General features: G+C 37.2%; 1 protein-coding gene across 2 annotated transcripts in view; it reads left to right on the top strand.

Moving 5' to 3' along the window:
* MAP3K21 (mitogen-activated protein kinase kinase kinase 21) overlaps nucleotides 1-22,992 on the top strand; it is a 43,984-nt gene that overhangs the window by 8,218 nt on the left and 12,774 nt on the right. For both annotated transcript variants that reach the window (XM_075089479.1, XM_075089480.1), the window contains exons 2-5: nucleotides 10,964-11,144; nucleotides 16,085-16,233; nucleotides 16,977-17,152; nucleotides 21,362-21,602. In XM_075089479.1, the coding sequence (XP_074945580.1) occupies nucleotides 10,964-11,144; nucleotides 16,085-16,233; nucleotides 16,977-17,152; nucleotides 21,362-21,602 (747 nt within the window). The remainder of the gene's footprint in view (nucleotides 1-10,963; nucleotides 11,145-16,084; nucleotides 16,234-16,976; nucleotides 17,153-21,361; nucleotides 21,603-22,992) is intronic.

Genomic DNA, 22,992 nt, shown 5'->3' with positions numbered 1-22,992 from the left:
TGTAATGCTGCTTTGTGGTTTCTTTGACCTTAGAAGAGAATGGCTTTTTGTTTGCAGCCTGTAAGTTTTCTTATCACTAAATATAAACTTTCTTCTAAATATGCTTCAGTGTTTCAAGTTTTGAAATGTGATGGCCTTGTACAACGAAGATTTGCAAGAAGTGTTTGTGGCATGGGTGATTTCTGTCCTTGAATTTTTATTTCTGATATCTTAAAATTTAAAGCATTGAAATTCATACCAATGACCTTCAGTAATAATGCTTCTGAAAAGTGCAGTAATATTTTTTTGAGCTTTGGGTCTTTTTGTTTTTGTGGTTTTTTTTGTTAGAAACAAAGTTATGACATTCAAGTCAACAAATATAGATTATATATATAGATAAAAATAGGAAAAATATATTAAATACCAAACGACTGTTTATAGTAGCAGTACCAAAATAACAACCAGTGTCATAAATTTACATTCCTGGATTGACAGTATAAAACTGTGTTCACCATTTTTACCTTGCTTGATCATGTTACTGAGAGCTTACCTCAGATCAGTAACTGAAAGTAAGTGGATGTTTAAATTTTGACCCACTTACTGCATCTTACAGTCAGGTACATCTTAAACTTACATCTTACTTAAACCACAGCTTAAAGTCAGTAAAAAGGGTTATATATGGTAAGATGGAGAAGTTACATATTTGTATAATGTCACCACAGAAGTATTCGTCCTTCTTGGAGCTTCCTGCCAAGTTTAACCTTTTTTTTTTTTTTTTTTGATGGGGGAGGTGGGGGATGGTGGTGGTGCTGGTGTCACAGCTCCAGTTAAATCAGTCCTAGACATGCCAGTGTTGGCTGTATAATCATGCTTTGTTCTCTTCATAGTGACTAAAATCTGTGTTTTGGCAGGTGTGCTATTAACTTGGAGCTGATAAGCAGGACCTCCCTCTCAAAAATGCAGTAGTAACTGCTTCATTGCTGTGGTTCGTTATAGGACAAATTAACCCTTGGAACTGGTTATATTTTAGTTCTAAATGTTTAAGCAGTTTTGTGATTTCCTTTTCCATTAGGATTAGATGTCACTGTTCTTCCTCAAACTAATTGTATTTCCTCATGTGTTATGTAAAAAGTACAAAATTGTACTTTTTAACTCATTACTAAATATTACGCTAATTATTGAGTCAAAAGAGCAGGTTTTCCCTTCCATTTTCTCCTCCCAAGAGAAAGAGACCGCTGCCAAGTTTGCAGAGATCTCATTTAAAAATAGGCATTTTGCCTTTGCTGTTAAAGTAGATTCAAGTTCTTTGAAATGCACAACCCTGAGGGGCTTCAGCGACTGAACAAACTGCGAGGATGGAATGCAGGACACCTTCTACTCCACAGAATATATTACAAAGTTTGATTTTTATTTTTTTCCCCTCCCAAGTTTTGTATTTTTAGAAAAAAATTGGGCTCAAAAATTCAGCCTGGTTTTGTTTTTTCTCCTTTGTTTTGGAACAGGTTGTTTGGCAAAAATTGTTTTAAAGCAGTAAGACTCTCTCAAATATTCCATGTAAAAGGAACAAGCAGCCTAAGTCAGAACTCTTTATGCAGTATAACCTATTAAAATTCCTCATAGAAATTATATTAAAGGAGTTTCATGTTAACTGATGAGGCTCTAAAGAACTCAATGACGAAACTGGACTAAGCATCTACAACCGAAGTTTGTTTAGATTCACAGCAGTAGGCATTTTTGACGGGATGGAGAAATTTTTTTTGTCTTCGGTTTATTGAACTGGTTCTTTTCAATAGTAAACTTCATCAAAGATTATTTTGTAATGGAAAAAAGTAGCAAAGCTGGATTCTATCTTTACATCTCTGACTAAAACTGGAAGTAAAAGGGTTAGATCTATTAATTCTGAAATGTTGCTTGACTTCTCGCTACAGCAGGTGATGTGTGGCTTCATTTAGCAGCTAGCTTCGTCAGGAGGCTTCCCCACGCATCTAAAGGCAGAGGTTCTCCCCCCTCCCACGTGTCAGCAGAATCTACTCATCTCTGCCTGCACAGTCAGTAGGTCTGGGTTAAATCATCTGAGGGATCGAGCAGAAAACTACTCTAAGCTGTTTTATTTGCAGGCTTAATTTTCTGCTGAGCTGTCTGGCTAGTTGAGTCTCCCAAGACTCGGGGGGGGGGGGGGGGGGGGGGTTGGGAAGCTGTGGGGATGAGGGGCTACAACTGGAGAGGAGTTTAATATAAGTATTTTAGTGACTGCAGGCTCTTATGGTTTTGGTTGTGGTATCAGCTTACACCCTTATACTTCAGTTTGGTTAGTATGTCACCTTTAAAGGTAGAATGTGTTTTTGGTTTTTTAGGTATGTATTTATGCATGTTAAACTTTTCTAAATTTCCTTTAATTTTGAAGTGATACCATTGTGCATTAAATATTCTAATTTCAGCACATCAAGTGCAACTTGATATAGATCACAAAAAATAAAGCAACGAGGAAGTACGTAATTGCCGAGTGTAATATGTTACAATCAGGAAAAGTATGCCAACTATGTAAATCCCTGCATGTATTCAGAAGCCGTGCACTCTCCTGATTAGCTTGAAATATCAAATTGCATCAAGTCATGCTCTATTTCCTTAAAAAAAAAACCACTAAATAAATCAAAAACAAATTTGAATGAAATATTCTTGTGTTTTAAAACGTGATTTAACTAATGACAGATAAGTAAACTTGTTCGTTCTGAAGGAGGGTAACCTCTGCTAGCTCTTGCTCCTGGAAGCCATTTTTGAGCTTATAAACCTCAGCTCCATTGCCCTGGTGATTTCTGTATGTTGCATGACATGTATTGATTTACTTTGTTTTGAAGGGAATGGTCAGGTCTTGAATTTGGGGTAAGAGGGGTGATTAATATCTTTTCTGAAAGTTTCTATCAGATGAAGTTGTACCTGATGCATTATATATTGGCTAAGACTCCTTTTGCAGTTTGAATATAGTAGCTTTAGTTTGCCTTGCATCTTGTTGTTTTTAGGAATAAGAAGCTCCTCAAAAAAAACCACCAAAAAATCAGTATTCCATAAGAAAGGTGGTGTTCTTTAAGGGACAGCTACACAGTCACTTTGTTCTGTAGAGTTTGAAACTAGTAGAATATCTTAGTCAGGAATGACTGACTTCCCACCTAACTATTATTACTAGTTGTTGTTAGCATTTCTTTCTAATCTACCTGCATTTTGGTAACTGTTTTTATTGCATAGCTGCCTTTTAAAAACTAATACCACGCAAAGAAGAAAGAGCTTAAAAGACAGTAATTGCTGGTTCAAGTAAGTATGCAGTTCCAGGTAGGTGCCCCATAACTTAAGTGTTCTGAGTTTTAAAGCTAAGTTTCAGTGTTGACCGATTTCCATGTAATTGTAAAATTATGGAGGAATTGCTGTAATGAGGTAACTTTTCTTAAATGTAGTAGTTAAATAGGAGAACTAAGCTTAGTATTCTATTAAACAGAGAACTTGAGAATGTTTAGTGTACAATCTGCTTTTGATTTTTTTGCTGATGCAATATCCAAATCCTGCATTTTCAGGATTTACAGTTTAAATGATGATTATTTGAAGGTCTAATTATAAATGCTTGTTACCTCTGGTACTTCCTCTTATGGCACAATAGAAATTCCTGCTTTGCATTACAGAACTATCTGAACAGCGAGTGAAGCACAAACGGCAGGCAGTAAAGTAACTTGCAGCATCTGCATCCTGTGCCAATAACTTGTTAAAACTGCGTCTTTCTCTCAAGTTTCCATTTGCCCAAAGTTGCTTTAATAATGGTTATTAAAGAAGTGAAGGGGAAGCAAAAAATGGTGATGCAAGCTGTGTTGAAGCTGTTGAAATATCTCATCCCTCTTTCTCTCTCTCCTTTTCTCTTTGTTTCCTCCAGATAGCCAGGTGACTCCCTGTCATTCTCATGTTCTGGCAGTTTTCTTGTGCCACATGTCCTGCTATAGGATGTGTTTTTCTTATGGGGTTGGTGTGTATTTGTCAATTCATGCTGTCAAGGACTTTGTGTCAAGTCTTGTCTTGTTTTGGCTTTCCAATAGGGAACATTTTGTTCAGGATTTTTTTTTAATATATGTTGGCTCCTGTGAGGTAGGATTCTTTTTCTTTTTAAGCTAGTTGTTTTTAGACAAATACTTTTAAGAATAAACTGTTGTTGAGTTGTTCTCAATTTAATGTGAAAGGGACATATAGATGTTAGAGGAGTACAGTATTCCTGTAATAAAAAGTAGAGAAATGCCTCCTGCATAGGTAATCAGTGTTTAAAGGGTGAAATTCGCTTGCTGATGTTGAGCTCTAAACTTAATCTAGTGAGATAATTGCAGTCTGACAGGTACTGGCTACAGAGATGAGGATAACAGTTGTTATCCTGAGAACTCACAGGAGAAGAGCAAGGTATTTAAGAAGCAGTACTGTATAGGCAAATGTACGTCTTTTGTATGTATTGAAGATGTCCTAATCAGATAATATTTTCACTGTGATAGTTAACTTGCAGTTTAAAATCTGGGCATGGCTTCTATAAGCAGCGTTGAAACTTATATTTCTAATTAGAATCAGAACCAAACAACAACTGCAAATAATGGCAGTAGGCCTCTTAATATCGACAGGTTACTGTGTTTCGTTAGCTGAATATGCAGTGTTCAATAATGGGGTTTTTCTGCCTGTTGGTTCCCAGGTAGAGATACAGGGTTGCCCTGCTGGTTTTGTTGTGGGTTGATTTAGTGAATTAACAGGAACTAGGTTCACGACAAGCAACAGACTGGGTGCAGGGGGAACAGATGACAGTAGCAGCATTGTCTTGGATAGTCTCTGTTTTCAGGCAGAGGTATGTAGTATAACATCTTTCTTTTCTTTCCTGTATTCTCTGAGAATGACTTTATCAGTGGTGGTGAATGTAGTAGGCATGTAGGCAGTCTTGCCTATCATCATAGTAACTTACATTGCTATGCTATTAAATAGATTATATTTGCAAAAACTGTGATAGTCAGCTATTTGGCAAACTGTAGGTAAGGTAGCAAGAAGCAGTTGGTGGAAAATAACTTGAGAAAATAAGGTTGCTTAACATTTTATTTTTAGTAGTAACAAAATACAGAATATAAAGAGGGTATAGTAGGAGATTATAAAGAGGTTAGGAGGGATAGAAAGGACTTTAGTAATTCAGGATTTTTTTTAAGCTTAAGCATTAAAAGATCATTTGAATTCAGTACATCTAAACTAGTAAAAAGGTGTTCAATTCTTTGATTTGGCTTCTCTCAGAATATCTCATTTACTCGATTGGTTTAAAAGACTAGTAACTGAAATGGTCACCTGCAAGTGCTGGAATACAATATGACATAAAACTGATTTTAACTGCATAAAATGTTTGGATTTCAAGAAACTTGTCAAATGAAATATTGTATTAAATTAGGACTTTGAGATAGATAAAGATGGAGAAACACAATATGCATGTATTTAGTAATAAAATGAAAGCTAAGACTGTAGGAAATAACCTGCACTAAGAGAGTAGCATTGAAGAGCTTCTGAGTGCTAGGTGGAGGTTTCCCCAGTAAGCTGCCAACTAAAAGGTCTGTCCAGGCTTTCCTCAGGCTTGATGTAAATAGTGTTTATTAAGCTACATGAATTTTAAGAAATAGAAAGGAGAGAAGCTCAGGCAAGAATGTGAACCTTTAATTTAAAATTATGCTTTAAACAAAATGCTGGCAATTTAAATGAATACTTTCAGTTCCTCTCTAGACTTTCAGCTTAGTCCTGAAAGCAGTGGGGGTGTAGTTGTGGACCTAGCTGAACTTGGTACAGCAGGCATCCACCCCAGGAATCTGACCTGTCTAAATGTGCTCTGTTCTATGATCTCTTTACCGGTTACAGCCTATCCATCCATATCCTGCCTCTCACTTCATTCCCCCACCCCACGCCCCACCTCCCCAAATAAAATTTCAACCCAACTCACAAGAAAAGAGAATGGAGCAGAGAAGGCAGCTCTTATCTAAATCTGGCCAGACCTGGACTGCCACTTTGTGCATCTCTAACCTGAGCTGCTGCAGTTGATCTTGTACCATTTGCTCTCAGTAGCTCAAAGGAAGTGCTACTGCCAGAGGGGAGAGTTTGGAGATGGAGTGGTAGAAAGGGAATGGCACAGTAGACTGGGAGCATTTGGGTGGGTTTTTACTGGGTCTTCAGCCTCCTTTTGAAACGTAAATTCTGTGCCTTTCCTGACTAAGAACAGCTTGTATAGGAACAGTAGTGGTTTGGGGGAGAGATGTTACTGCTTCTGCTTTAATTGGGGAACACGGACTGAAGTACTGGCTGGCTCAGCAGGTCCAGTTCCATTGTAGTCTTGGGCAACTCTGTGATAGATTTTAGTTTTTAGAAGTGTGCAGAACATCTTATCTGCCTACTGTTACGCCATAAAATACTTGCAGTGTGCCATAAGATTAATAGAAAAAGACTCCAGCTCTAACTATGATAATGCAGAAAGAAAGCAGGAAAGATTAACGGCATTGCTATTTCAAGAACCATTAGGTTAAACAGGAGCATATGTTGGATCTAGTGACTTTTTTTGAGGAGTAAACTGCTTTATGCTGCAGAGGACAGCCAAAAGGGGAGTGGGAGGCAATATCGTGAAATCTGACTCTCTCCCCACCCTTGTAGCTCCGGATCTAGAACTGAGTTTAATCATGAGCATGTCAGTAGGATGGATCAGCCAGGGCACCTAGGAGAATATTTTATCGATAAGAGCACCAGTGCTGTAGGTCTGCATCCTGTTTCTAGATGTCGCTAACTTCTGTTCTCATAACTGTTCTCAACATTTGTTTAGCCTAGCAAAAAGGAGAAGCTCTTCTGATTTATCTAAATAAAAGACATTACAGATTCCCAACAACTCCTATTTTCTGCATCTACACCAGTTCCTGTTGTTAAACACACATGTGCAGTTCTAGTCATCTGGTATCTCATGTGAGGTTTTATGCTTTGTACAATTCTATTGATACTTCCCTGTTTCTACTAAAAGAAAGCCTTTTTAGTGCCTTTCAGAATTGCGTGAGCTAGTTGCATAACTGTGTAGCTGCTGGTTTGGTTTTCCTTTTGTTAGCCAGAATAGCCAGCCTTCTTCCTTCACCTCTGCTTTGTAGCTGTAGGTTTTATGATGGATCCCTTCCAACCTTGTATATTTTCTGGTATGATGATATGGTCTTCTCAGAGTAGGCAGTATCTTCCGACTTTACTGTCAGTTCTTGAAACACGCCTTGCATTTTTACTCTGATTGCAAATCAGCATGTGAAGCAAACATGCTTCCTAGTGATGATTCCTTTTTATACTGATAGCTTGTCTCTTAAGGTTTTCCTTCATACAACTGCTGTACAGAATTCTTTGATTAATTCTTATTCTGTCTGTATGATTAAACTTCCGAAAAGATACTCAATCTGCTCAAGTCTGCTACCTTATCCCTTTCTAAGAAACCATCTGTCGAGACAGAACGGGATTACTGTGACATGAGCTAGTTGTAATATAACTCTGCTATAATTTTGTTGCTTTTTCTATGCCTTGATTACTGTCCTTAATTAGTTTTCTTCAAAATTTAAGTTAAATTTATGTCTGTAGTTGAGTGAATACAATAGAGTTGTTTTGAATAGAGGTAATGTTTGCTCTTATTCTGTTACAGTGCTGTAACTTTACAGATTCATAAAAATGTTTGATAGTAGATTTACACTTTTTACAACAATAGTCCTTCTCTGAGCAGGGAGAGTTGACACCCTGAGGTCTGTTCCAACCTAAGTTATTTCATAATTCTATGAGCTACTTCCTTCAGTGAGCTAGGATGAGTAATACATGGATTTTCACATATTTTTTTTTTTTAGTTACATTAGACAATTTAAGAGTATAGGGTTTTTTTCATCTGTATGTTTAAATAGCTGTGTCTCTGTTAGGGGTGCTGTTAGAATCCTCATTTACACTTACTGCACTGTCAAAAGTGTCTTCAGTTTTTAGTACGTGCAAAATCATACCCACCAATTTCAATACCACTTCACCACATGGAATCTGTATTTTTTAAATTTTTCTCTCTGACTTAAGGATTTTTTTTGGCTTTTATCTTCAACATATTGATTTATATTTCATGGAATTCTTAAAGTTAACGTGCAATAGCATCTCTCTGTTCCCCAGCTGTAAATGATTCTGGGCATGTGCTGTCTCTTATGTTCAAAGACTACCTGGTACTTGGCACCCTATCCTCTGCAGCTACGATGTTAAATAGATTTACTTTCTCCTTGATCTAATTGCAGAAAGGTCACAAAGAGTGTTCAAAATGGTGTGCCTGTTAGGAAACATATGTGGCCTTAAAATACTTAGTCAAATGTTTATTTCTGGCTGTAGCACATACAGTGTTTTGAATAATGGTCCAAGGTGAAGTTTTATGCTAGGTTGCACAAAGAGGTCTTCTCATATCCACCTTAGTCTCCTCTTAGATTTTGACTCATTCAGAAATAGTCACAGTCTCTGCTTTTGCTCACGTCAAAATAAATGATGTGGACATAGGACTTTCCTGCACTTTTGCCTTTCTAATCTAATTCTGGGTTTTTTTGGTAGCCTTGAATTTATTTTCCAATGGGCTTTGTACTTTTAAATATTTAGGCTGTGCTTATCAGAACGATAGCACTAATGTACGTACGAACTTCACTCTTCATGGAAAACAAAGTCTGAAAAATGTTAAAGCAAACCAGAAAGTGTTAAACTGGCTCTTACCCAACTTAATATTGCAGGTGTTCTGGAGTCTGAAAAGACAGTTTAGATGATCTGAAAAAGAAACAAGTGGGGGCTGAATGAACAGGGTAAGCAAAAGATTGTAAAAGTGACTCCTCACAGGTCAGCAGCCAGCAAGGGCCAGGACGCTGTGGAAGTGGCAGAAGGATGCTAGAGCAGAGGTTGCTAGGCTACTGCGCGGGAAGCTCTTACGGAGCGCTGCTCAGCTATGCCGAGCATTTTTACTACCCAGCTGCTAGGTAATCTGTGTGTAGTATTGCTGTTTTCCTGGCTACTGTGCGGAAAGGGAAGTTTGAACTGCTAAGAAACGTTGTCCCTTTGTAGGATGAAACTTGGCCATATGCCAGTTATTACCTTTTGCAAGACTGACTGTTTTTGGTTTCGGTCACATTGACTGACAAGGAATGTCAGGAATTCTGCTGAACATGTTTGAAATGGAATAGCAAACAATAGGTCTTTTGATTCAAGTATAAAAGTATAAAAACTCTTGCATGAATTTAACTTGTTCTGGTGGTGCTACTGGTGAGCTCTTGGTTTGTCTATACCATTTTGGCCTTCGTTTCTTCTACTTTGTGTTAAGAAGCTTACTGAAAATGGAATGCAGGTTCTCTTTTTTCATCTGGATGTGATGTCCTTGTTTTTAATATTTGTAAGACTATAATTAAACCGTACCAGTAAAAATAATTTCTTGCAATTGTAAATGCAAGGTCATCCCTTTTTCCTCTGTAAAGGAAGGTAATCCTTCATCTGCTTTTTCTTATTAAGGGGTTCCATGTACTGTGTTTTGCTGTGTATACAGCTGGAAAATGCATGCGTTTATGATTCTTCTTATTTGTAATTTAACCTTTGATCTTTGTCCCGGGAGATCATTTTAACAGAAAGTTAAAGCTAACAGTTACTATCGCAGACAGTGATAGAGGAACTGAATATGGAATGAAAATTTTGGTGTGTTAATATCGATTCCTTTGCACCTGCTGTCTTTCTCCTTGTGTGCTCTAACACAATAAGCCAGTTCTCTTAACACTCTTTGGTGAAGGTGTATTGCAGTTCTGCCAACACTGTAGAGTTACAAACAAGTCAGACACTGAGTACACACTGTTAGATGCAACAGCAAAAAAAAAAAAAAAAAATTTCCTCTGTAACATCCATGAAGGCGCAGTGGATATAACATGGATTTGATCCAAGTCCAGTGTCCTGTTGCCACCTGGGACTCCTGAGGCAAGCTAACTACCCCGGTGTATAGTCTCCCAACTTGTACTGATTTGTGTCCCGGGGATTTGTTGAACTTAAACCCACTTTTTTGATGTAAATGCTCTTTACGAAGCTGTCTCCTGTGAATTTGTGTAGGTGCTTTTTCAATCTATGTAAAATGATTGTATTCACATACTATGCCAAGAATTCCAAAGTTCACCTACCTGTGTGTTGTGTGAATGACTGCCACGTGCTTGATCCTTATCTGCTAATTTTGCTCAATGATGTCCGTTTCTGCTGTTGAGAAACCATGAACAATTGTTACCTATAGCTTTCTTCATTCCAAAGGTGGTGTTATAGATTCTGTTCTCAAGCTGTTTCTTTTCCTGCTGAAAGACTCCTTGTCTATTAACTGTTCCTAGTAGCTGTGGATATGCTGTTTTGAGCACCCTGGTTGTGTCCTTCTCTGTGCTTCTCTCAGTTCTGTTACATACTTTTTGAGATCAGTAGGAGCCAGGATTGGGTGCAGTGTTAAGGATGGATCTTATACAGTGATGTAACGTGTCTTGCTTTGTTTTCTAAGTATTTTATAAGAATTCTTAACACTTGTTTTACTACTACTGCCATTTTTATGACTTCAGAACCTCATTCCAAGGTGAATACCCTTTTTACAGCCTGTCATCATCTGTGGGATGTTACGACTTCAGGCTTGCTTAAACTTATGTGCTTTACATCTCTTTACAGTGGATTTCTTGTGCTAGTTTAATATCTACTCGCACAGTTGCATACAGAACTCATGACACTGTGTAGGTATTTCTCGCTCTGATAGCTTAGAATAGCTTAGAATTATCAAAAACCTTTTACATGTTTATAAAAACTGCAGTAATATTTTCACAACATTTAAAGTGTACAATTATCTGCAATACAAGTTGTATGTGAAATTAGTAACAGGACTCGATATTTTTATTTTATTCCCATTGCATTAATTTACAAACTCAATCTTTTGCAGTTTTGTTGCTAGAGAAGATGGAACATGATGACATTTGTAATAAAACTCTGAAGATTACAGACTTTGGTCTGGCTAGAGAGTGGCACAGAACAACCAAAATGAGTGCAGCAGGGACTTACGCATGGATGGCTCCAGAAGTTATCAAGTCCTCCATGTTTTCTAAAGGAAGTGATATTTGGAGGTAAGAAGTTTGCCTGCTGAAGACCACGTTCAGTAGAACTATGTCAAGGTTTTTGAATGAATTTTTATTTGGGTTTTTTGGTGGTTTCCTAGGTTATTGTCTCAGCATATGGCAGGTATAGCTGTTCTAAGAAATACTATTTCCCAGCATCTAGTTCATTTGATCTACCTTTATTTATTAATGACTTACAAATTGGGGGAGGGAGAGGGAAAATAGCAGAAAAACTTTTTTTAAAGAAACGAAGATCTCCTTAAGAAAAGTCTTTTAAAATACCTGTTGGTTAAGATACTTAAATATTTTATCTGGAGTCTTAATAGAAACAGCCATATGCTCTTGATACATTAACATATCACTGATCTCGTATTGGTATGTTTACTCTACATTAGATGTCTGAAAAGTCTCATTCTGCATAAAGAAATGGGACCAGCCAGTTATTACTTTATATGTCTGATAAATAAAAATGAGCTACAAACCAGAACTTTGCCAAATGTTAACTTAAATTAGTGCTGGTTTTTAGGAATCTAGAATGTCAGCATGTGTAAAAGCGAACACCAGATCTAAGCTTTGATATTTCTAGAGATTTTGGTTCCAGTAGCTGGAGCAAGGAGAGTGTTTAGCACAAAATCGTTTTAACTCGCTCTCTAATTTTAAAGGTGGGGGACTCCCTGTGTTAAATTTGTGAATTTCTTGTTAGACATTATTATGGACCATATAAATAATATGGCTCTTAAGACTTGTTGCTATTTTTGAATGTTGTAGTGTGGGATACCTGTACTGTAGAAAGGTAATTTAAACTTAAGTTTTAATTTAGTTCTGTTTTGTGAGTGGGGCAAAGCAGTGGTTGCACAATAGGCTCTAAAAGCTGCTGTGCCTCCCCCTGAAAAGTCTACATTTCCTTTCTTTTTGAAATGTTTTCTCTCTGAATGATCCAAAGTAGCTTTTTGGGGAAGGAGGAGAGGACTTTAATCTGTTTTCTCATGCCTTCTTATGCATGTTCTGTGTTGTATAATTCTTAAATAGGGTCCTATTTTGCTTAGATGCCTGATATTCTACAGCATGAAGTAATACTTTTGGTATTCTCAGGATGATGCTGTATCTGCACTACAGTTTTGTGACACCCATTTGTCTTGTATCTGGAACTGATTTTCAGCATTTTGTTTACATCAGTCTGAGTTGATGCCCAGCTGAGAAACATCTTTGGCTTCATTCTTTTTCCATTCTTTCTTCCTTTTTTCTTTAATTTTTTTTTCTTTTGCGGGGTGGAGGTTGGGTGTAGGCGTTTCCCTAATCAGCTGTATTCCATGCTTAATTACAGGTCCTGTCCAGTCTTGTTGCTGTGATTTTAGGTATCTGAGGGGTTATGCTTTGGTGCAATTATTTTATATTCTGCTGCAACATTAGTTTACATTTTTGGAACCTACAGTATTTCTCTTCTTCGCCTTCTCTCCTGCACGCCTCTCTTGTAAAAATGTAAGTATTTAGCTCAATGACGGACGTCTAACAGGAGAGGTTTTTAAGTAGAAAGGCTGTGTTGTATAGTATAGTTCAGGCCTTCTTGGCTTCTAAAAATTTCCTGCTGACTGCACCTTGATCTATTCTGTTGCTTATCTTTACTCTTTCTTTAAAAGAAAAGCAAATAAAAAATACCCTGCTTATGGGAGTGGTTTTTTTTGTTTTAAAAAGCATTCAGGTTACAAATTTAAGTATGGGGGTCTGAAAAGAACACAGTGTATGTCAGGAAAGTTCTAAACTTCTGTTACACATACTGAGGACTGAGTGTCCAAAAGAAGTCTGCAGAACTCTTATTTAAAAAAAAAAATAAATCAGCCAGTGCTTAGAAGTGTTGTGGGAGTGTTTTCATGCAGAGCCTTCCAGGCTGCGTGTTCTCAGGTGCCATCCTAGATAACAGAACTGGTACTTTCTAGGCCCTGCATGCATATCCTTTTGCATCCCAAGCCAGAGTTATAACTGCATTTGCATTTATTATTCTTTGGCATATGCTTCCAAATCCCCAAACAAGAATTGCAGTCTTTCAGCCCTACCCTTCATCGATCAACACGCATTTCTTAGTGGTATGTCAGTCTTGATATCGTGTATGGAGCCTGAAGGTGCAAATATGCCTACAGATTTCCAAGCACCAGGGGTGTGCTTCAGCAGTGGTCTTTACAGTAACACGTGCCTTCCTTGTAAAAGCTCTTGGCAAAGCTAGGAAGCACTTACTGTACAGCAGAATTAGCAGCTGCTTTTGCCTGGCACACTCATATAATTTTGAAGTGATTCATGTAGCAATGCTTAGTAACCCCTGCCTTAGAAGATGGATTATAGAGTAAAATAAACTTTGAGAACTTTAATTACCTTGATTTTGATCAGCCTTTAAAATATGTAAAAACAGCAAGTTACTGCTGGAATGAGATCTAGTAAGGCTTAAATAAGATTTGGTGGCAGGAGAATAATTTTTAATTATGAATATTCTTAAAAGGACACCTTTTTGAAAATGTATTAGTTTTGTAGTTTAAAAATATATAATTCAAACATGTTATGCATGTATTTTTGGCCTTTTGCTGAAGATGGAAAAAGAGGTGGCTTTTGCTCTTTTGAAAAAAGCTGTTCCTTAGAAGCTGTGACTGTATGCATAGGACAACTGTACATGGGCTGGTGAAATTTCATGCAGTAGTTAATTTAACTACTTCTGCAGTTGAAAGAGTAACAAATAGTTGTTGTCTTAGATAGTGAGAGATTAGTACCTCCCCAAAACTCCAGCATGGCAGGACTAGAATGTCTTTAGGGTTCCTCCCCACAGTTTTGCCCCGACAGTGCTCGCTCTTGGTACTTGATATTAAGACTGCTTTCATTAAAAGGGATACTTCCAGGCTATTATTGTTTCGGTCTGTTTAAGATTTTACAATCGCCTTCTTGGCATTGTTGAAAACTACTTAAGATAAAAGCCTTGAATTTGAAATATAGTGTGACACAAATTTTTATAAAAGATAATTTCTTTTTAGTTAGATTTATTGTCCTGCTTAACTTCAGAGTTGATGCTAAAATATAGATAGAATAGTCTGAACAAGGGAATCCCTTTAATTAAGAACAGTCTACGTTTGCTGAGAGAGCATGACATTATTTTTACGTTTTATATAAGCACATAGACGAGCTGTAGTTCAGTAGAATTCCTCTGTCATGCGTAACGTGTATGAGCCACAGGAAGTGTTGTACTTACCATTGATGGATTAATTTCTATCAATTTCACTGATTTAAAACAAAATTGGAATTCATTACTTTATCCATCTTAGAGTATATAAGCAAGTGCAGAGGTTAGACTGGAAAAAACTGGGAGGAAGTTAAGAAGCCCAAGGCTTTTTTTCCCCGCTTTTTAGGAATAGACCATATTCCTCAGCTTTTGATTGACTGCTAACACTGCAAATTCATTAGTGTTCTAGGATTTTATGATAAGCAAACCTTCTTAGATAAACAGAATATAGATAAACAAAACGCTGCTGGTATTCGAGCTGATATTGCGTAGTTTGCTGTTTTTATTATTTAAGTGATGTTGTAAGGTCTTGTATTATGCTGAATGACTTCTTCTATCACTCTATCCTTAATGAGAAAAACTTAACTAGCGTGTGTTCTCCTCCCTGTCACACCTGCTGTAGTTGAGGTGGTATTTCTAGTACTAAGGGGTACATAGTAAGGGAAGGGGTACATAGCCCTTACCTCCTGGTGCTGTATGCATTTCTCCTCATGTAGGGGAGTTCAGTCCAGTCCTGCAAAATTTGCAGGTAGTTTCTTCACATACCTGGAGAGAAAGGGCAAGAGCAATACTTTGTATTCTGTTTTTTTCCCTTTGCCTGCTCACTTTACTACTCAAAAGCAACAATAGGTTGTCCTTTGTCCTTGTTCTACAGGTAGTGGTTCCCTGGCAGGAAGAAAAGGGGGAAGAAAAAACACCACCAACCCTGTCATGAAGTCCATTTTAGGCTTCTGTTCTAAAAGGAGTAATTCCTGCTTTCACAAAAATGACTGTGAAAGTTAACCGTTTCAGTGGTGGTGGAATAGGACTCTAGAGCAGCAGCAGCAAGCATGCTGTCCCAGCTCTTTGTAGGGGCTTGGATCTCTTGAGCAAGCCGTAAGCTTGCCCATAAGCAGGCCTAAAGAAGGTAAAAGTAACATCCAGCTCTTCTAGAGTAGAAAGCATAGCAGAAATTCTGATGATTAATGTTGCTGCAATAGGAATTCCTATGATTCTTCATTTCGGTACATGATGCTGAGAAAAGATCTCTTCATGCCACCACCTTTCACTGGAGACAATGTTGGTTTGTTTGTGGATTTTTGTTTTGCTAGTGTGGAGAAATTAGGGGGGGCGGGGTGTGTGTAACCCTTTCTGAATCTTGTTGCATCTTCTGTGGGAGGTGAAAAGTTAACAGGCCTTTCTCTAACACACAGGAGATTAGAAATTCAAACTTCCAAACAAAGCTGGGGCTTTTCTGGTATTTTTTAGTACTATTATTTTTTAAAAAAATTAGCATGTACATGTATGTAAATTGTTGTGAAATGATGGAAAAGGGAATGGCCTGAATGCTCTCTTCTGAGATTTTTGTTAGTGTTGGTTGGTTTTTGGTGGGGAGAAGGTTGGTTGTTTTCCTGTCATTCAGGCTTCTGATTATAAGTGAGATTTACATGATACTAGCATTTCAATAAAAGTGACTTCAGGCTACATTTTGAATAGGAGTGTGAGCCAGTCTTAGAGTTGCATCCAATTTGGTTAATCACTATTAGTGAAAAGGTGCAAGATGACTAAAGTAGAGCTGACTCTTAAAGATATTCACCTTTGACGTGGGAAATCCTCGTGAATTTCAGTGCATGGTTGGACAGATACTTGTTTGTTCTTGAATGAACAATGTGTCAATATTCAGAAAATAACTTTTAAAAATTACCTTTTGTAGTTATGGAGTGTTGCTGTGGGAACTGCTTACAGGAGAAGTTCCTTACCGTGGCATTGATGGCCTTGCTGTGGCGTACGGAGTCGCTGTCAATAAGCTCACTTTGCCCATTCCATCCACCTGCCCTGAACCATTTGCAAAGTTAATGAAAGGTATCTATGTTGTTTCTTCCTATGTATTTAAATAGTGATGTTTTGGGGGTATGTATCCTTGCCGGTAATAGTCATGGGGTTGCAAAATAAACACCTCATTTGATAATATGCTGTGTACAAAATATTTTTATTTTCTTTACATGGCAATCTGGTGTTAAAGACAGTTGGATGTGTTTCTGAGGAAGTTGTACAGTATTACTGTGTACCGCATAAGTTCTTCAGTAGTGACATTTTTTGCACTGGTTTTAGTGATTTCCTTTTACACTCAAATTGCATTAATTTTTATAAACTACAGGATGTACTACAGATCAGTACAAGATCAAGATTAAGATTCCAAGGGGAAGAACTGCAAATGCCATGTTTTCCCTCATTGTTTCTTCCTGAGTGTCAAAATGTTTTGGAAATACTTTAGAGGGAAATAAACATCGCTTGCTAATGGCTATTTCCTTGTGTTTAATGAATTTCTTTACCTTTTTATACATATCCCTTCTGTCCTGTACTGCTAGTTTTGCTATTTCAGATGCTAAAGATAAAGATGAAGAAAAATCTATTATTAATACAAAAAAAGTCCTCTGAGTATACGTAGGTAGATGTCACTTCTGTAAATGGAAAGGAACTACGGAATTATTGCAGATAAAGGGAACACATTAGAACTTGAAGTACAGTAGCAATCTGAAATTCATGTAGTTCTTCAAAAAGTTCTATGTACTATTGAAAACTGATGGGATTTTGATAAATTCTAGAATGCTGGGAGCAGGACCCTCATATCCGACCATCGTTTGCCTTAATTCTTGAACAGCTTACTGCCATTGAAGGGGCAGTTATGACTGAAATGCCTCAAGAGTCTTTCCATTCCATGCAAGATGACTGGAAATTGGAAATTCAGCAGATATTCAATGAACTGAGGACCAAGGAAAAAGTAAGTTTATTTTTCTGATTGCATGACAGTGAAGGAAGGGTATGTGTGTATGTGCATTTGTGATGCACAGTTTTGAACTTTTGAATTGCGGCTTACCACTGTAAACCTAGAAATCTGATTCAGTAGTGGAGATACACTTGAGAGGATGAACTACTTGGAAGAGAAGGTTTACTGTCATTAAAACATAATTAATTTAAGTTGCCTATTTGTGTTGGTGGGTGTACAATTCTTAAATTCCCTTAATATGTTTCTGGACATTATTTTAAGATAACTCTGACTGTCTTGCAGCAAAGCTATTGTAGAAAAAAGGTTAGAATACTGGTTTTCTCAAATTTCAGACAATATTGCTTTTCCCCTTTCTTCCTTAACAAAAACAATAAACAGTTCTGTGTGCTGAAACTATAGAGGTGTTTCAGTTGAAGTGGAATGTTCAATTTGACAGGAAACAATACGTTACTGTAGTAAGTGGAGGTTGTCTCATGAATGGCTCATTTGGGAAGTATAGGCATTTGAAAAAGAAACATCCATACCTGTGTCACCAAAGAAAACAGGTTGTAGATCTGTAAATATGGCACGTAGGACAAACTAGAGTTTGTTTATTCCATAGCTAATCTTTATAACCACTGCAGATTTTCAGTTGCTGCTGAACATTCTCCTCAGCTGTGGGAATTAAAAGCTTTTCATCCTGTTATATGACTATCGTGTGCCTTTTTTTCCAAAAATGGAATGGTGCTTTTATCATTGTTCTTCCTGAACAGACTGATAATGTTGATCTCTTTTGGTGTTTCAGTTTTGGAAATCTTCTTGCCAGATATTAATAAGATCGATTAGGTCGAACTTGTACTTTCTTGTACTTACTTGAATCAGCAAATCCAGTTTCTCTTGTTTATTATCCAGATTCCTGTCACTGATCTTCTTTCCATATTCTCATATCATGATTGTGCTAGAGGAGCACTCACTGTTAAATCTCTTTGCGCTTTCCTTTAGTTACTTCAACTAGTTTTTAATCACCCTGAGGTTTATATTTTCCTTTAGACAACTTGATAGTGGAATAGGCCAGGTGTCATCTTGAGTCCCTGTTAGAGATGCTTCCAGTAGAAACAGATTCCTTCTTTGCAGGTCTTTCCTGCAGTATAATTATTGCCCAGTATATATTTGTTGTTATTTTTTCATAAAGTGGTAACAGATGAGGAAGACAAGAATTGAGATGCAGTGACTCATGAAGAAGCCTGTATAGAAGACGTAGTCACTTAACTTTGACAAAAGCAAAAACTAAACTTGTCTTCGAGTCACTGTCCCTCACTTCTCTCTTTACTAGCCATGGGGTCACCTGCCACTGCATTTACTTGCCACAACCTGCCATAGGGCATAACTCTTCTTTTCTGCTCCTCCAGCAACCACTCAGCTAGCCATTTTTCCTTTTTTACTCTGGGAGCAATTGTTAACAGGCACTCCCATTCAGGTTTTTGTTTATTTTTTTATTTTTCTGGAAGCATTAGTTCAATAAGACATTTTCTATTGCAGAAAAAGCTGACTAAAGCTTAGGACTAAAGTCAGCGCAAACCTTTGGGAGAAGAGTCATATTTTTTGGTGCAAAAGTGAGTTAACTTAATTAGGGAGGGGAAAAGATGAAATTTACTTCTCATGTGCCAAAAGAAATGCATCTCCAAATGCATCTGCCCTAATTAGGTAAACCTGTTTAAGAATGAAAGCATATAAATTTGACTTAGACAAGGTTTTCGTATGTGCAGGCTTATTTAATTTGGCACATTATCAATTTTACTGACAGATACTAGGGAGAAAGTAATGTCTATGAAGTATGATAATAATATTAATAATATAAAAATAATAAAACCCTGCATGGAGTCTCATGCCTTGTAAAAGAGGAACTTCTGTAGCTGGAGGAATTTCCTCAAGGGCTTGCTGTAAATGAGCAATGGTGACGCCCACTGCCTGCTCCAAGAGAAGATCACAATCTTCTTCTGACAAACGTTCTTGAGCAACTTAAATATAGAATTATTTCCTAGCTCCTTACAATGGGTGTTTTAATTGTAGAATTGCATAACTAATTGCAGTAAGTCTGTTCTTAATTAGTTTATTTGGAAAAGAGTAAATACTTAATCTCTTGGTGAGGAAACACTATTACTTTTCCTAGCCTGTCAGCCTTTTCAATACAGGCCCTCAAATTTTGTCTAGCTACTGAGCTTCATGGAACCTGGGTTCAAGGACAACAAGGGATGGATAATCAACAGTGTCTCCTAATACATCTTTATTACAGCATTGATGCAGTAATAATTTTTTTTTCTACCTAAACTCTACAGTACCTCTATTCTAAATTTGAATTCATCTAGCTTCTACTTCCAACCCTTGTTTTAGGTTATGCAGTTTTGGCTGGATGAGAGGAGGAGGGAAGTGAGAATTTGCATCAATTTCTAAATTAATATCTTTTAAAACAAACAAACAGAAAGCTAAAGCAAAACAACAACAAAAAAACCTTGCTTGCTGGCATGAAGACAGGCTCCTGTGAATTTCCAGGAAGCAGAATTGCCTTTTGCAAAACTGTATGTTAAGAAGAGTGGATTTTAAAGAAAAAGAAATTAAATACTGTGGTGAAACAAGCTCACTCAAAATTAGCAAACCATGTGAAATTTGTCAATCGTTTCAATTACATTTAAAAACAATTATAATCTGTGTGTGTATGCTATAGTTGTAAAGATAAAAACAAGTATCCTTCTGAGGAAGAGACCCTTATCACTGAACGAGTTTGCTTCAGTGCTAACCTGTCTTTTGACATCCATAACCTTTTTGGCAAGAACAGAGAGGGTTTTTTCCACCCATTTGAAAACACCAAATTAGTATAGTTCAGGAACCATGTTGTTCAAGACAAAGTGGGAATTAAACTTTCTGCTCTTTATCTTATTGCTTTCACTGTATGCGATAAGGAATTGTGGTGGTGTACATCATTGCCAGATACTGATGAGCAGAAATAGGCAGTCGGCTCTGAGGGGGGGTGGGGGGTGGGGAGGGAAACCTCAAAACCAAAAGCAAAGCCTCACCAAAGCACCACACAATTATAAGATTGTATAGTAACAAAATGAATGATTTTTAGATGGGAATAAGATTCTTAAATATCCAGCACTTTTAGCGTAGCTTAATTTCAAATACTGTTTTTCTCTTTTTGAATTGAATTTCAGTTTCTATCCAGGTAGAATTTACACAGTCATATGTAAAATGAAAAAATTATGTAGTGAGAAACATACAGTATCAATCACATCGTAACTTCTCCTTTTCCTGTAGTCACTTTTATTAGGAGTACTGACTACAACACTTCTGGATAAGTCTGCTTCATGTTTAATATGCCCCATACTTTGAAGGGAGGTCTACTTAAATTTCAGATATATTTTCACAGATTTTGGAAGCTGAAGATTAAATAATTTTAAGATGGTAGGTTTACAGCGGTTTAGCCTTGGGAATTTATTTACCCTGAAAAATTAGCTAGCTTCCTCACTAAAGCTTTTCCTTCTCCAAAATAAAAAAGAATAAAGGGAAAAGAATAACTATTCTATGGGATTGATGGTTGGGAGAGTCTCTGTGGTGTAATTCAGTGGTTAGTACCTGTTTGATGTTATACAGATACCTGCTGGATTTTAATTAAGAAACAGCTGTCTTCTGACTTGCTTTATCCTATTGCACTAATCCTCATTCAGTGTAATACTGATTGCTTTTCGAGATAGAAAAGAGCTACTTAAATACATGGCTGAAAAACAGGAAAGGTTACAAAATTTAAGATAAAGGCATTCATTTGTGTATTCATCAGGTCATTGACTTTACATTAATGCATAGGAGCTATCTAAGAGCAACCCTCCTGGTATGAAAGAGCCTCTGAGGTGAAGTACGTTGCACACATTTTCTGCTGGTCTGAAGGCAGATAATCTGTGATTGGATGTGTTGTTCTTATTCCCAGTTCTTACCTACCTTAAGTAAAGTGGCTTAAGTTAAATGGTTAAAAGGAAATCTGTATAATGCTTGATTGCATCCGGATATCTTGGCTTATGCAAAATGGAGTGTCAAAGTCGTATGTGCATGTTACATGTATATAGTGCACCATGAAAATAGATAAGAAAATACAACCTACTGTGCACTTTATATATCCTTTCATACAACCTTCACACTATTATGTAGTTTCACTTGCGTGAATCTTATCTTCAGGAGCTTCGATCACGAGAAGAGGAGTTGACCAGAGCAGCTCTTCAGCAGAAATCTCAAGAAGAATTACTTAAGCGCCGTGAGCAACAGTTAGCAGAACGTGAGATTGATGTACTGGAGCGAGAGCTGAATATCATGATTTTCCAGTTGAATCAAGAGAAACCCAATGTAAAGAAGAGGAAGGGCAAATTTAAAAGAAGCCGGCTAAAGCTGAAAGATGGACACAGAATTAGTTTGCCTTCAGGTTGGCAATTTTTTTTAAAGCTCACAATATACATTACAATTAAACATGCGGGCCTCGGTTCCATGGTTAATGTTTCCGGTATTGGCTACTATTTTAATTCATTGCCAGGTCCTTTTACCCTAATAATGCAAAAGGGTGTAGTAAGAATCTTGCCCTTCCCCTGGCAAGAAAACAACTTTCACATATCATATTCTTGTGGAGTAGTCCTCATTTCAGCTGGAAGAATCTTTCACCTGATTCAGCGAGAAGTCCGTTTATCTGGAGGGAAAGGTTACTAGCGTGGGAGCCAAATTATTGAAGACTGGTTTGAAGTTCAGATTTTTGCTATCTTTTTGTGCAGATAGAAAAGTACCCTTTTATCACATCCCAGAACTTTCTAATGTGATTAAATATTAGTGCTTTTTGTCCTAAAATTGTGAATGCATAGTAGAAAAACAGCGCTTTGTGAAGGCTGGAGGTACAGATGAGGTAGGTCCAAATGGCACGCTTACTGCAGTCACAATATGCAACACAGCAGTTACAATCTTCAGTGCCTTACTTCTTACAAGAAAGCACTGTAATAGCAACAGAAAATATTTCAGAATAAAAATGTGATATAGTTTGAATGTTAGAGCATTTAATTCCACATCAAAATGCCTCCTTTGCAAAGGAGACTGTGTAGAGAGTTGGGGGTTTTTTTTAGTGTCAGGGACTGGTTTAGTGGTGCCTTTTTAATGTTGCCACGAGATGGCAGTACAGAAACTCGAGGTTACGCCACGGGTTGGAAAGCCTTCAAAAGCGGTAGCAGCATCCTGGTATTGAAGGGCTGCCTTTCAGTGGCTTCCAGGTCAAGCCTGTCAGTTTATAACTAGTACAGTAAGTACTTAATGCCACGCTAACACAGGTCTGACTAAATCATAGCTGTCTCATGGCTGGAAAAGAGACAAGGAGGGCAGTACTAAAGTACTGTTTCAACACTAGTGAAATAAGCTTATTTTACCTTACTTTAAAAATAATAATAACAACAGTAAATAAAATAAAAATCACACTACGGCCTCCCAGACAAGCATGTTAGATTGATCTATATTGGATCACAAGCTTAAACTAAATATTCAGCCCTTTGTTTCCAGTTCTGCTCATATTTAACTTGAAAAAGTGATTAAAATAGTTTCCCTCAGAATACCATTTAGCTCTTTGTCAAGAATCATCCAGATGAACTTGTCCTTGAGACAGTTCTGTTGTAAGAATAGCATGCGTTCTAATTGCACTGATGATGGGGATTAGGGAGGGGCATATGGTCAGATTTTATTTCATAATTTTTTCCTACTTGCCAATATTTTTTGTTCTTCTTTTTTTAATACAATGCTGTAAATATTTGTAATTCTGCAGTTTGGTGTCTTGTTTTTCTGAC

This window comes from Phalacrocorax aristotelis, chromosome 3 (genome assembly GCF_949628215.1).
Source record: "Phalacrocorax aristotelis chromosome 3, bGulAri2.1, whole genome shotgun sequence".
Taxonomy (NCBI): domain Eukaryota; kingdom Metazoa; phylum Chordata; class Aves; order Suliformes; family Phalacrocoracidae; genus Phalacrocorax; species Phalacrocorax aristotelis.
Note: the sequence above shows the minus strand (reverse complement) of the source record. Positions and strands in the feature narration are given on the sequence as shown.